The sequence below is a fragment of the Syngnathus acus genome, chromosome 3, assembly GCF_901709675.1.
Source record: "Syngnathus acus chromosome 3, fSynAcu1.2, whole genome shotgun sequence".
NCBI classification, from domain to species: domain Eukaryota; kingdom Metazoa; phylum Chordata; class Actinopteri; order Syngnathiformes; family Syngnathidae; genus Syngnathus; species Syngnathus acus.
In genome coordinates, this window is record NC_051089.1 from 2,619,979 (window position 1) to 2,635,763 (window position 15,785).

General features: G+C 42.1%; 1 protein-coding gene across 1 annotated transcript in view; it reads left to right on the top strand.

Moving 5' to 3' along the window:
• The window catches only part of LOC119119988 (protein kinase C-binding protein NELL1-like), a 78,460-nt gene that overhangs the window by 12,226 nt on the left and 50,449 nt on the right, over positions 1–15,785 (top strand). Inside the window, exons 4-5 of the mRNA XM_037246544.1 lie at positions 3,783–3,953; positions 14,958–15,054. Coding sequence (XP_037102439.1) covers positions 3,783–3,953; positions 14,958–15,054 — 268 coding nt within the window. The remainder of the gene's footprint in view (positions 1–3,782; positions 3,954–14,957; positions 15,055–15,785) is intronic.

Consider the following 15,785-nt stretch of genomic DNA (forward strand, 5'->3'; position numbering starts at 1 on the left):
ATGCATGCATCCGTCCGTCCGTCTGTCCGTCCGTCTGTCCGTCCGTCCGTCCGTCCGTCCATCCATCCATCCATCCATCCCTACCTCCCTCCCTCCCTCCCTCCCTCCCTCCCTCCCTCTCCATCATCTGCACCGCTCATCCTCCCTCCATCCATCTGCACCACTCATCCTCACAAGGGCTGCGAGCATCCACCTGTCAAAACAGCAGAAAATAGGAGAGGCACAAATATTGGTAACAATTAGACGTATGATGATCACTTCATCTGAATATGAGCAAACTATGTTATTCATGTAAAAGTGACCTCAGGTCATGAAATATCCCCGTACAGACACTCCAAACCATTAATCAGTCTTTGTTTACTGTCGGCAACGAGGCCGCCATGGGAGTCAGACTCCATCGCCGCAGTTGGCAGTAATTACAGTCCGGGCGAGATGGACAGAACCTCAGATGACACCTCTGGCTGCTCGACTCTTGTTCCTCTGTGAACCGTGAATCCTCTCTGAAGGCCCTATTAGAGCTCTTGTCTGCGCCTATTCTTTACCATTAGAACGCAGAGCTTCCATTCTACCATCCACTCGACAGCTAGCTCCATCATATTGGCCGCGCCATAATTCCCTTTGTCATCCTCCTTTCCCGCCCACCTTCTCAGCTAGCTCGGCTACAAGGAAACGGCAATTTCCACTCATCCTTCACCCTGCTCAGCGTCAAAACAGCTTTTGAATGCAAGCCTTTCCCAGTCCCCGCTGCAAAATCATAAAACCCTTTCCTTGCTTCTTTGTACTGATTTTTGGGGCTGAGTACACCTAGCAAGAACAATTTTTGTCCAGCCAGCACTTCTCCTCAGTAGCCCAGTAAGGCTTATTGTTACCGAGTGGCTGTGAGAAACAAACTCAAAGCTCAGCCACTTCGCCGCTCTGAGTTTCAAACGCAAAAAGAAACATCGCAGATCCGGTGAAGTGCTACTCTGGAAATTCGGAAGATCTCTCATTCACAGTGACGATATAGTGTCCCAATTTTTCGGTCTTGATTTCATGTACTCATTCGAACTCTTCTCTGCTGTGTTTTTCGTTCAACTTTGCCGTTCAATCATACCGCCGTTACCCCACCGAGTGGTAAAAAGATAGAAAGGTCATCAATTGTCCCCCGCTTTTCTCCGGCGTTTGGAACAGCTCGATACCTGACATTTGCGTTCAGATGTTGCTTTTCTCTTCCTTTCAAAGCCCGTTGTTCCTTTTTGTTTTTGAAAGCATTTGACAAAGTCGCTTGTCAACAGGAAGAGCTCCTCGAACTTGTGTAATTGAAGACGCTGCTCGCAAGAGTCGCTTCAAATCTCCTTCATCCTGCCTCCGTTGGGAGAATCTCGCTCTGTTGATGATTCTGAGCAGGTTCGCTTGTCAGTTAAGAGTACTTAGTCATGAAAAATTCAGGGACAGTCTTTCAAAGATGGCCGACATCTCGGAGTAGTAGCGAGAGAGACCAATGTGAAAATAGTCATTGTGGTGTTGTCTGTAATGGTCGTCCTGAAATTCAACTCATCAATTAACCTCCGATAGAGTTAGTGAAGACGGGTGCACCTGTCAGTCTTGACCGCAGGATGTAATCAAGATATCTACTTGGTCCATCAAGCATGTTCTTCCTGTGACATCTAAAGCTGCATTGTATCATGACCACTTATCAGCGACCGGAGGCATCCGCGCATTTTCTGCTTTGTCTCAGTCAGCCTTTTTTATTGACAAGTCCCAATGTGTGTTGACCCCGCCTCCTTTCCGAACGGATAATTGGCCGTCATCTGCCCTCCATAAAGCAGATGTGTGACACCGAGGTTGAAGGGAAAGGGCGCAGATGATATATACCGCACACCCGGCAGTCGAAATATTTTCCCGGAGGAATGAAATGCGCTCATTTTGAAGATGAGCACTTGTTAGATCAAGATGCTCTACAAGCAGATTTTTTTTTCTTAATGTTGGGACTGTGAGAAACTGCTGGCAGTTGGTTGACAAGCAGCTATACGACGTGTCCAGGTGGACAAAGCGGCGAGGAACTGAAGGGCAGTGTCCAAATTGGTCCCTTAAAATCTACAAAAGTTAAATTTAGTGCAGTGGCACTAAAATAGATTTTCTTTCGCTCTCATTCTCTGTCAGCCCATGTTTATTACACCTTGCCAGTCGATTATTCCCCCTCATTAAATATTCCTTATTACAACAGCTCCTACTAAATGTTCTATAAAACAAATGGCGGCCGTGAAGTGGATTTTATGGCTTTGGATTGTTTCACCAGTTGAATCAAGATGAAGGTGTGTGTGAATCCAGCCAAGCCTCCATAAACGTTTGACAAAGGTTTCACATCAACTGAGCTGTTACTGGAGAGCTTTTATTATGGCGTTCTTCTTCACTCAATGCAAATGAAGCTTCTTTGGCTGACAAGTATCATTGATGAAGACGAGCTGTCGGGTCAGCGCCCGGCGCGGCCGCACGCTGATGGATTCATTTCATCTCGGAATGATGACACGCTGCTTGATGACTGGAGCTCGAGCTGGCCTGCCTTGACTTTATTTACATCCCCTTTTATCTGGGATGCCCAATGACACACGTTGGTGCTGCAGGAACGCTGTCACTTTGCTACAACTTCCTCTTAAATACAATTCTTTGAGATAATCAATGTTTTTTTTTGAGCCAAAGCCCTTGTTTGTCATTATCTATTTGTGTTTCGATCTAATATGAACTATGCAGTGTTCATGTGGTGTAATTATGAGCCTGAGCTGAGTGGGTGGCTGGCGGGCCGTCATTAGCTGTGTCACGAGGGTTGAGCTTATTGATTACGTGATTGCTCGGCATCCTCCTGTTTGTTTGTTTATTTATTCTATTTATGGGTTGTTTATTTATTTATATTTTATTTATTTTCTTTTTTAATTTATTTATTTTGCCTTATCCTGATGAATTTATTGTTCTCTGGTTAGAAAAAGACACTCCTTCCTATAGTACATATATTTGTAAAGTATGTTTGGGTACTTTCTGTATTTGATGGAAACAAACCCTGGAAAGCAAACCCCAACCTTTTAAAATGTGAATTTATTCATTTCTGACTTTTCCAAACCAAATTCCTTCCAGGTTCACAGTCAGTCGCTGTCCTCTTCATATTTGTGCAAGCTACATTTGAATACTGTTTGCTTCTTCTCTGTTTCATTCAATTTTCCCAAACAGTCCCGCTCCAGCGTAGCCCACATTGATATTCTGCGGGAAGGGTACACTTTTCACTCTTCATTAATATGCATGATACTCTTTAGCTTTTGCTATTGAATGGGCTCGGCTCCAACGCCATTGTGTCTGCGTTCTTGTCGAGCTCAGTATATTCGAATTGGCAAGGAGGCTGCTAGCTTGGGGAAATGTTTTGTATGTTATCAATCATTTTACAGCGGTTCTGCAGTTTACCATGTCGGTGTTGTGCCAAAGGTTTCACTGTTCAGGTCATCAGCTGCCATGGGCAAGCTAAAATGCCATGACTTGAGAGCCTGCAGCTCCGCCATTACCACCGCCGCTGCAGCTGGCTGGCTGCCCTCTAATTCAGCGTAGCTGATGAGGCTGCACACAATGCAAGAATACGGGTCAAGTGCCTGAAGTTAGACACAAAATGAGTGTGGGGAATATTTTATTTTGTTCATTTTGTGTGTGTGCTATGCTTAGTTTGACTCGCTGCTAAAGTTTAGCTTGGAAATTGTAGCGTTCATGAAAAATCTTGTGCTTGTGGTTTATTGACTTTTGACCTTCCTCCCTTCCCCCGTTAGCTACTTTGAATTGGAGAGCAGCGGCGTTCGAGAGGAGATCCGTTACCACTACCGCTTCAAGGGCAAGCCTCGCACCGAGTCCTTCCCTTATCGTCTTGCTGATGGCCAGTGGCACAAAATCGCCCTCACTATAAGCTCCTCCCACCTACTGCTGCACGTGGATTGTAACAGGTACCTTTCAAACACTCAACACCTCGTTTGGAGTCATTTCCTTGCTGCCACTTTGATACGGCTCATGAGTATTGGCTATTATCAACTCTGGATTTGACTGCCGCTGTCTCTGAAGTGACAGGTTGTTAACTGCGTCGGCTGTGGGAATACATAACATATTAAGAACCAATTTCACGTAATGCAATGGGAATGGTCCTTCTTAAAGCTTCTCTGAGGTGGTGCACCCGGAACACACATCCCATAATAAAGTGGAAGTTAACAATGATATAATCGCTCATCGATTGGACGGTCAAAGCCCTTTTCTGCAAGAGCTCTCGGTCAGAGCTGATCTATAAACATGCTCTTATGATCCCTCTCGGTCATCCCCCCCCCAGAGTCCGAAAGCCGTCACTTGTCCTACCTCAGACGCACTCGCGGCGGGACAGCCACTCAGCAAACGAGCGGTGCAAATTTGAGAAGTGCTAATGCCTCTGTCACCCATCTCGAATGAAAAGTTGGATGCTTCAAAGGGGGTTATGTTGTAGTATTGATTTTTTTTTTCTTCCCTTTCCCAGACGCCTATTACTCCCATAAGGGTAGCGCTTTGTCGATTAATTATAGCTGCAATGTCTGCTCGCCGTCTCTATTCGAGAGATAAAAGCCGGCACTGGGAGGCTATTAAAAAGAAGAGATCAAAACATAACTGTTTAAAACGCTATCCAGACTTTTATGCTAATTTGCAGTTGTTGGGCAGCAAAGCTGACAAGTGGTTAGTGCCTCGCAGTTCAGATGTTTGGGGTTGGAATTCCGGCTACTGTACGAGCCTCAACCCCAAAAAAACACCTCTTTAACTGAAAAATAAGGATACATTGTAGTATTCTCTTTACTGAGTCCTACTATAGCTAATTAGCTGGCTAGCTAGCTAGCTGGATGGATGGATGGATGGGGTGAAAATCGCCATGGTTACCGAGCCCCTCCGAAACACGTGGGCAGCATCAGCGTAAGGTTGGACACATTCGCTTCTCTGACCCGTTGTTACTAATCTGCATTTCACCGTGACCCGGTAGCGGCAGGTGACACCGCTTGCTGGCAAATCACTTTTTGAAAACAGTCATCACAACGCAGCAAATTATCAGCTCAGCGCTTTAGTCTAATGTGACCCTCAGGGAAACTTTTCCGGGGTTGTGGATCATCTGCTTCTCCACCTTGCATCACTGTGTTGCTTCCCTGTCAACACCAGATTCCACTCTGTCATTTTAACAACAAAGCAAGCCTCCAGTGCCTGCACTTCATCATGTACATGGCTTTTCACTTAGGATATCCTGACTGCATTGCTCCAACTTAATAGATGGCACTGCTCAGACTTCCAACATTGTTGCTTATCATGCCCTTAAACATGAACATAGCTTTCATGAGCCTCCATTTCTGTGATAATGTTATCTCCATCGGTAGTAGCTGACCATATGTAAAATGAGTAGTGGCTTTAAAAGTGCTTGAAATAAGCAAAGCACCGTTTTACCTGCAAACGTCGGCTCTTCATCAGATCTTTTATTTATGGGCATGGAAAGTCCTCTCGCAATATGCTCGGAAATGAATACATCCATCTTGCTCAGCCGGCTACGAACGAGCGGATAAACAATGCGTTTATTGGATGCTAGTTCTTCGCTGTAGGCCTTTTTCATCACGCAAACACATTTGCGTGACATTACCTCCAAAAGTGTTATTGCGGAGCACGGACAAGGTCACGCTTTTACAGTACTCGATCGCATTATGCAAATGCGTCTCCATATTTTTCCAAAGTGAATTAGTGGCACACCCCCATTATAGTCTCACATATCCTTGTCACTCTGACTCGCATTTGTTTTGTTTTGCTAATCATAGTAATGACGTAGACTCCGCCCGTCTTGTGCAACCTTGTCTTTGTCCTTCTTACTCGCAGAAGGTCAACTTGTGTGCACACTGGCTAGCGTTTCCCAAAGGGCCGAAGCCGTGGGGCTCATTAATGCTCAGTTCCCGATGCCAGCTCCTTTATTTGAACTAAGTTTAGACAATGTTCTGCTAAAAGTGCGATAAAAGCCAAGCTCAACATAGAGCTTGGTTTCTCCTCGAAGGCTCCTTCCTTGGGGTGCAGCATGAGCTCTGAACATGCTCATTTTGTGAGAGTGGATCAAACGATTACTCCGTCTCAAAGTCTAAAATGTCTCAAACTCAACCCATACTTATTCTAACAGCATTTCATTCATCAGTTTAAAAAAAATATTGCTCACGGCTTTGCCTCTGGGGCCCACTTAAGATTGCGAAATGCTCTATCAGTGAAAGAAGACAGATTAGATGTGACTTCATTGTGTAGGACATTTTCATCTAAAAGGTCACACTCATAAAGGTCATGTACACGCTAAATGACTTGGCATCATCTCCTGAAATGTATCAGACACCTTGAGCGACGTTTTAATGCAACCTTAAGCTTGGGTTAACCACATCTGTAATTGAATATGATTTTCTATATGTGTTTTCCCAGTCATACCAATTCATTATATAATTGGTCACAATATGAAATATTTTATACTTTGTAGTCTACAGCAAGTGCTGTTATTTTTTTATTAAGCACACATCTTGACACAGTTTGAAAAAAATTGTGTTTGCCGTTGTGGGCGTGACCACAGCCGAGTTGATTCGCAGCTAAATGAAGCAGGTCCTCTCGTTCACTTTACAATCAGATGAGAGAGGAGTGCAGTCCTTGAGACGGCAGAAGCCGAAACTGATTTGCTGTAGTCCCCCGCAGGAGGTTGAGTGCAAAATACGTTGAACTGGAAGCAGACCTCTAAGCCTCAAACGAGAATTTTATGATGAAGATTAGAATCAGTTTACATAATTGAGTCTTCCAAAAGTCTGTAACTGGTCATATTGACTCATACATACATACATAGTCTGAGTGGCCAAAAGTATGCGCTAAACTATCTCCAGGCAGAACCATGTGTTGATTGTCATGAAAACTCTTGTGCTTCTCCCCGCTGCACAATAGTCATTTCAAGCCATTTTAAGCTTTGCATATTTGTAGCAGTCACCAGCATGGCTAATGCTCTGCTCTGTGTGTTCTGGCTGCGGAACGTTCCCCCTGAAGGCACGCCATCAGGAGACCCTGCTGCTACGGCTGGGCCACTTCAGCCATGATAGGCCAATCGGCTTAGTGGTGGTCCTCGGTGCCTCCTACTGTATAAATGGAGTTTTTTTTACATGTTAATGGAATGCAGAGGAAAAAAAAAAACCTACTGACCCCCTTGTGTATTGCCAACGGCAGGTTTAAGGTGCTACATGATCAAGGTGAGGCGCTCGCCCTCAGGTTTACGCTGTCAAATTTTGATACTGCCGACTTGCCCCCAGGGATTTCCAAATCAGGTTTAGTAATATCACATTTTGCAGTATTTTGATTGCCATCGTGCAAGGACGAATAAGGTCACAATTTGCTTTTGAATCATGAAAATGAAACATTGAATTGCAGGACGTTAGTTTCATTGCGTCACTGCCTAATGAAGGAGAGAAAGTGAGAGCGAGCCACCTTGAGAGTCTCATAATGATGCATGTTGTATTACCTTTGTGTCCAGCAGCCATAAAATGACATTCTGCGTTCCTCATTTACGATGCCAGTGAGCTCAGATATCTTTTTTTCCTCTCCATTGCTACCCAGCATATCAGACTAGCAAAACATTCGTAATGTGAAGATCAGCTACGTTATGATCTTTTTATTGCTGTGGAGCATTTGGCTAATGCTAAAATTGCAGTTGAACAAAATTATTTTGGGTGAAGATGCTGAATTGATTTTCTTCCTTTTTTGAATCGGGTTATTTCAACGAGAAATGAAAAGTTTCGAAAAATCGGCGTATTGGTAGAAACTGAGGCAAAAATAGTTCAAAAATGCCAAATTAATTGATTTTAATCAATATGTCTAATTGTATGTTACAGTTTTGTCGTTAAATATTCTGCTTGAGGAGTCTCCTTCAACTTGGTTAAATTTGACTTTGTTAAACATTCACTCTGCATTTGGAAGCTACAAACAACCAAGTTTTGAATAAATCTCTGGTACTGAGTCTTTAATTTTTGTGTTGAAAGCCAAAAACCTAGCACTGTCCCACTTCTTCTGTTTCATCGCTTTACAAACCTATTATGAACATTTGCCCGATGGGACGACATTCATCAAAGCTTCCCAACCGCTTTTGATGAGGATTAAGTATCTGGCGTCTTTTATTTTTTGCCCCCCCCCGCCCAGCCTTGAATTCAGAATTATTTGATTCACAATCACCAGGCGTCAGAAGCAGTTCCCCAAACTTGTCGTTACGTGACAAATATGGCTACTCACGCCCAGGTCACCATCAATGAAACGGACACTCTGTCAGCCTTCAGCTAGCATTAGCGTCGCTAAGCTTATATCAGCCTGCTGCTCCAGTTACTTTGTCGGCCCTCCGTGTGTATGTGTGTGTGTGACGTTGTTTCACTGTTGTCTTGTGTTAGGTGTGATGGAGTGTGTCATTAAGAGCGCCAAGCCAGGCAGGGGTCCAAATATGGGGTCTCTGCTGGTGATGAGGCATAGTAGAAGGTGTGACAAGGAGACTCAGGGGGCACTTGGATACATAAATACACTCCCTACAAGACTTTCCATCGTTGTTTTTTTTTCTTTAATCTGAAAAGAAAATAACTCCAGTTACATTATTGTCAGAAAAGGACAGGAGCTTCTATTAGCAGATAAGGTCATGCGCTAAGTAGCCTACAGATAAGAAGCAGTTCGAAATTTGTGTAGCCCCAGTTAAGCCCCTGCAGCGTTTTAGTTGATATTCTTGAAATGTATTTAGAAATTACTTTCTCAGATGCCCTATCTATCGATCAAGACCACCTTAAGCCCCAGGAAAGAGCGAGAAAGAGAGGGAGAAAAAAACGGTGGCGTCTCTGGAGGCAGGCACTCGAGTTGCCGACACCTGATCGGGATCTATCTTCATTTCCATACAGCGAGTAAATGCAGTCCTGTCCTCGCTCGGCAACAAGTCATAGAATTGGGTCATTTTGTCCATTAAACATGATACATCTGCTATCGTATTGCATATGCTCTACTTTCAGACTCGTCTTGGCTTTTCATTGCGACTTACTTTTGTGCCCTGTTTTTCTGTGTTGAAAAAAAAGACTTCATTTTTTGTGACATCTTCATTAAGAATTTTTATTTCCTTGCACTGGATTTACGTAACTGGTGCGCAAAGCAGCGACTTGAGTCGCAAACCACTGTGCTTGTATATTTAACCACAGAATTGTATTTGGGTACTGTTCAATGTATTCACACACTACTTAGAAGTAGAAGTATACGAGAGACTGACGAATACCCTTTTGAAATCGACTATCAATGCTTTGGGTTGCAATGACAGAGTCTGAACTCGCGATGCTTTGGATGCAGCCAAAAAAGATGAGAAAAGAAAAAGTACACCAGCGCAAGCTCACTCCCATCCCGCAACATGAAATTCTTATGAAAACTTTTCTGTCTCTCATATTAATTTAAGTGTTTGGGTAACTTTGCTTGAGTTTTTATAAAACATCCAAAGCCAAAGGGTGAAGAAAAATCATGAAATTATGTTACGTCAGACAAGTTGTCTCTCAAGTTTTACAAACACCCTCAACTCTTCAGAAAATGCTCACAAACAAAATTATGTTCACTTCGAGGGACTGGGGGAAATGTATGGAAAAAAAATCCACAAAAAGTGTTTGGTAGTGAACTGATCACATTGATGAAAGTGTCTGTTTTTCTTTATGTTCGCTAAAACGGGTGAATGAACGTGACTTGACAACTAGAGTAGAAGCCAGCAGCTGAATAATGAGCAGCCTTGTGCATATTGATGTGTACGTAAATCACAATCCCACAATGATTTGTCAGTGCTGTGATTCTCAGGATTATTTGCTTGCATCCAAGTTTGTTCTGAAAGGCGTTGGTGTCGTTTAATGTGCCAATTGCCTCTATTCCGTCTTCCAACCTTATGTTTAGTGTTAAGAGAAGCTTTTCAATAGGCCAACTTGAGTCCAGAGAAAAATATACAAGACTTTGATTGCTTGATATTATGGCTGTCATGATGGTTTTTTTTCCTTTTTTCTTCACTGCCACGGAACACTATGCTTAAAATGAAAATTGAAGTGGATGCTTTTATGTTAAACTAACTCAAGGTTCAGCGCGAGAGAGAGCATATGGATGTTGCATCGTAATGACACAGGTGGCCTTGGGCATGTACACCGACTCGCTGTGTTACGACTGTCACGAGTAACACATAAAAAGAGGCAGCTGCTTCAATATTTCAAGTCAGACTTTACAAGCAGCTGTTTGTGTTTTCACATAATATACCATAAACAACATGGAGTATTTTCCATGTATCTGCTGCCATTTTTGTCCAATATATATATATATATATATATAAAAAAGTTAAAGTCCCAATGATCGTCACACACACACCTGGGTGTGGTGAGATTTGTCCTCTGCATTTAACCCATCCCCGTGTGATTTTAATCCATCCCCTGGGGGAGAGGGGAACAGTGAGCAGCAGCGGTGCCGCGCTCGGGAATCAGTTGGTGATCTAACCCCCCCAATTCCAACCCTTAATGCTGAGTGCCAAGCAGGGAGGCAATGGGTCCCATTTTTATAGTCTTTGGTATGACCCGGCCGGGGTTTGAACCCACAACCTTCCAGTCTCAGGGCGGACACTCTACCACTAGGCCACAGAGCTTATATATATATATATAAATGCAATTATACATATTATTATCATTATCATTATTATTAATTAGGATCAGGAACGATCACAAAGACATTTGCCTTTCTGCCTCTACCATCTAAATTGAGATGTAGGTCACATTCAAACATACACAAACACGGATAAAGGTCAAGAGAAACACATGTGTAAAAGTGGAGCAGTGCTGCCCTATTTTGTTGAATGGAGTGATATGTCTGATTCTGCTCCACACTTTGTCCGAGTGCTTGAAATTAATTATTGACCAGCAACATGGCAAAGCTGGGCCACACTGCTAATAATAATAAATAGAATATATATATATATAATAGAATAGAATATAGAATATAATAAATAATAGAAAATGACATAACATTTTTTTTTCTGAAGCTTTTAAAGTTTTTTAATGTATTGTCAAATATACAAAGTCTGGACCTAACCGCAAAATTATGAGAAATTATTATGATTGTTGATTAAAGGTTTGTGAACCCCCAAGGAATTAATACTTGAGACTATTGGGCATTCTTAATTCATTTAGTATCCTGTAAAACAGAATTACAAACTACAATAATCCCAACAAGGTTGGGATTGTTAATCGATTTTTTATGGCAAACATTTTGGTCAATGCTACAATCACCTTTAAAAACTGTAAAAAAAACAAAACCAAACAAAAACTGGTGAATTGTGCTTCCCATTCTGGTAGCTCATCCAGTGAAACCTGCACCATGGTGATAAAAGAGCATTGTTAATCATACTCCCCAGTGCGTCGACTGGTGAACATCCTGTGTAATTAGCTGTTGATGGGTGCCGCTGGTAACGTCAAACAATGCAAACATGCCCCATGCGAATCCCGTCACTGTTGCTTAGCTGCTGACAAGAGGCGAAGCTTGGGGGGGGAGACGAAATAGAGTAAAAATCGCCTAACCTCTACATTCTTTAGTGCAGTGACAGCTTTTCCAGACAGCGACAACAGCTTTGACTCTACAACATTTCGCAAATGTACGCATCCACACAATGTAGAATTGAAGATAAACTCGGGAAAATTGAAATAGCATTTGACCCATAAATGTCACATGTCAAATAACGTCACAGTATTTCCTTGACTCCAACTTTTGTTGACCTACTAAATCTATTTTAAACTCTCAACATTGACCGTGAAGCTGACTGAGCTGGAGTTTGAGTTGTTTAGTGAGGAGTTAGTAGCCCCTCCCCTCCACACATTTTCTACTGCAATGATTTTACCCAATGTTAAATAAGAATACAGTTTAACCGAGCTTAATAACACGCTTGAGGTGAACGCATAAACTGATTTACAGTATACCGAGGAACTTTTATGGAGCTATTATGGCCAATTACCTGCACTGCTGACCTTTCCGGCTTACAAATTGTACCTTTTGTCCTCTATTCTGTTTTTGAAACAACACCGCTATGAAAAAGGTTTTTGTGATTTATCCGCTGGATGTAATGTCCATTGCCCTCCACGGATCAGTGTTTTTATGATGATGATGAAAAAAAAAAAACTTGCCCTCGCAACTTTGGCCTTGCATGCTCGTGCTGTCGTCAGGGCAACATTTTAACCGATGTCCAGAGGCAAATGAATGTTTTGATTAAATTTCATACACGCTGAATAAATTTACCCTAGCAAAGTGACTAAGCTATTGAGCTAAGTAGAGATACTACGAGTGGGTGCTAATAATTTCTTTTTTTAATGGAAAGTGGAAAATTACTTTTTTTTATAATGCGAGAATTGCTCTGCTCAGTTGTTCAATTCTTTTTCAGAAAAAAAAGCGACAAAGTTTCTTTTGTTATCCTTTGGAATACTTTAAAGAATAATAAGATCGTAAGCATAATCAAGAAAAAATTGCAATCATTGCATTGCAATCATTTTAGGTCATCCTATAGCAACAGTTTCTGTTACATGGCCAGTCTTCCATCCTTATCCCAAATACCTTCGAAAGCAGTTGCCTCACAAATTGATTCTCAGCTAACCCATAACAGTCAGTTTGAGCAATTCCAGTCTGGTTTTCACCCACTTATACTACCGTGAAACTGCCTTAATAAAAATCACTAATGACCTCCTCCTGGCAGCTGAATCTAGTTTAATCATCATCATTATTCTCCTTGATCAGAGTGTGGCCTTTGCCACCATGTCCCCCAACATCATCTCCCACTTGCCATCCAATTGATTTAATTCCCAGTTTTTGGCTGCTCTCATTTTCTTCAACTCTAACCATTCACTCAGCAACAGCTGTCCCCAGTCACCTCCGGTGTTCCACAGGGCAGGACTCCAGGCCCGCTCCTCTTCATCGCATATCTCATTCCCATCAGCAATATCAAATACATCCTACAAGGTGGATGACATCAAATTCGACACCTCCAGCAATCCCAACGCTGCTAATTGAAATTCATTCCTGGTTGCATGCAAATTTTCTCAAACTTAAATTGATTCAAGTTGGGTCAAAATCTACACTTGGCAAACAAGTTTCTCCATTAACATATAGAATTGCCCTGTTTCCTCGTTCTTCCCACTCCACGAATCCGTGTTTCATTTCACGGCCGCATAAATACCACGACTCAATCAAAGTTCCATTTCTGCATGCGCTGCCTTCATCCTTCGCTCACCTGCTGTTCCATTACCTTCCTCGCTCACAGCCTCGTCACCTTCGGGATCAATTATGGCACTTCAAATCTTCTTGGTTTCACCCACAAATCCCCGCCTAAACTCCCAGCATGGCCTGAATTCTACAAGAGCCACCTCCTCTCACCATGTCACCGCCATCTTAAAACACTTCTTGCTGGCAGTTACATTGAATACATTTCAAAAGCCTTCTGCTATCTTTAAAGGCCATTCATTAGGTTCTTGTCAACACACTGTACAGCTTTATATCCTCATTGTTTCTCCAGTCATCCATGTACCAGGAAATTTAGTCGTGCTGCTCCTCACCCTTTGGAATTCACCAGACTGACTTTGACGTTTCATGTGTTTTGAATTTGGTTTTTAATGTTTGATTGTGCCGTGTCTTTGTGTGTGTTGAAAGGCACTTTTAAATGAAATACTTTATGGCATTCCAGACATCATTTGTGTACAAGTAATTAAAATGTCATTTTTAAGCTTTTATGTTTATAAAAGATTATACTGGTAAATAATTAAAAGTTGCTTTAATGTTTGCTTTGTGACTTTGTTTGCTGTCAGAAGCAGTAAATTGAGCTTTATAATTTTTTTTCATGGCTGTCTTATGTTTTGAATTACAACTACCACACAACCTTCACCGAATTCCTTAGAAGTTGAATTGTGGATTAAAAATTGCAAGTCGAGGCAATTAGCTATTGGACAAAATAAAGCAAGGAAAAAAATACACAACAAAAATGATGAACTGTGGAAAACCTGGTTGGCCATTGGGGGGATATTTAAAAACACGCGTACCCAATGTGGATGTATTATTTATTTAGATCACTTGATTGTACGTTACCACATGTCAATCATTAACAGAGGACCACCTCTATAACTCAATCACGTGATTTATGTTTCCAGTAACCATCGGTGTCTCAAAAGTTGTTGACCCCTAGTTTATACTATCTCCCATTTTGGTCTATTTTACGAAAAAATATCACTGAAGGACGCCCATTTCTCTAACAAAGAGACCATTGATACATCACTATAAGTTAGGCCTTACCGCTATGAATGTGTCTCACAGCGGGCGTTTTGAGTGACAAATGTTTGCTCCGTATCCTTTCCAAGGCCCACTGGAGCGCACCTGCCTACGTATTAAAGCTTGATAAAAACAGTCTTGTTGAGTTTCTTTGCCTTGATAACACTAAAGCCTGTTACATCTTTGTCAGTAATCTTGCTTAATCCAGCCTACTACTCATGTCCAGATATCAATACCCTGTATGGAAAGGCAAATCCCAGAAGTCATGCTTGAGGAGAGTAGCTGCACTCTACTCTCAACAAGCAAGTCATCCATGCTTTAAGAAATACCCCTGTGTCAATAGAATCAACAAATATCATACTGTGATTTGACATAAATAACACACATTGAAAATAAATCTGAAATTATTCACGGTATTTACACATTGAGACCCCTGTAGTAAAGGATGCAAAAAATATTACACAGTTTAGAAATAACAAATAAATATATATATTTATATATATTTATTTATATGTATAATTTTTTTTATATATTTATATATGTATATGAATAAAATACATATTTAGAGATATCTATTTTTTATACAATTATATAATCGTTTTTTTGGTTGTCTTTTGTCCTGACAGGATTTATGAGCGCGTTATTGACCCTCCTCAGATGGAACTCACCCCAGGAAGTGGCGTCTGGCTGGGCCAGCACAGCCACAAGCACGGCCTATTCAAGGTGAGCCTTGCAAGGAGATGCACACGCAGTCACGCAATTCCCTGGTGTACCTTCGCCTGCTTCACTTTTCCAGTTGCCTGGGATAATTGGGCAGATTTGCACAGGGCTAGAAGAAGTAGCGAGGGGGGGGGGGCTTCCTCAGCGGTGTGTGCTCTGAAACTCTTACTCCCAAGCTCATTACGATGTCGATCTTTAATCACCGCTCATTTTCTCAGCCCACCGCGTGTGCTCCGAGCAGGCAGAGGACATGACAGATTGTGTCAAAGATATGATTTTGTTCCTGTTTAACCCATAGCCCTGCCCACCCAATCAATAGACATTTTTCCCTGCACTCTCTTACATATCGATTAGCTAAAATCCCTGCTGGGTGTAAATTATTTTTGCTGTGAAGGCTGCCTGCTCCTGCTTTGCTTCTTTTGTAGCGCGGGATTTAAAGGGGATCTTTCCTTCTTCAGCCGTGGCCTTGAACGATTCAGCTAAATCATGCAGTCTTCTACCCATGGTTTGTTTCGTGCTTGGAGTCTCACAACTCAGAAGTGATTGTCAGCAAAGAGACAGATGGGACGGAAACTGGTTTGTGTGAAGTGATGGAAGAAAAGCGGAAATTTCCCCTTGCAACTGATCTGGGTTGGCATGTTGCTTGACAGGTGTGCTTGTAACACCTTGAATCGTGAACCTGCTACTCGGTGTGCTGCAAGGGCTGTCATAGCAGGAGAAGAGTCAACCCAATC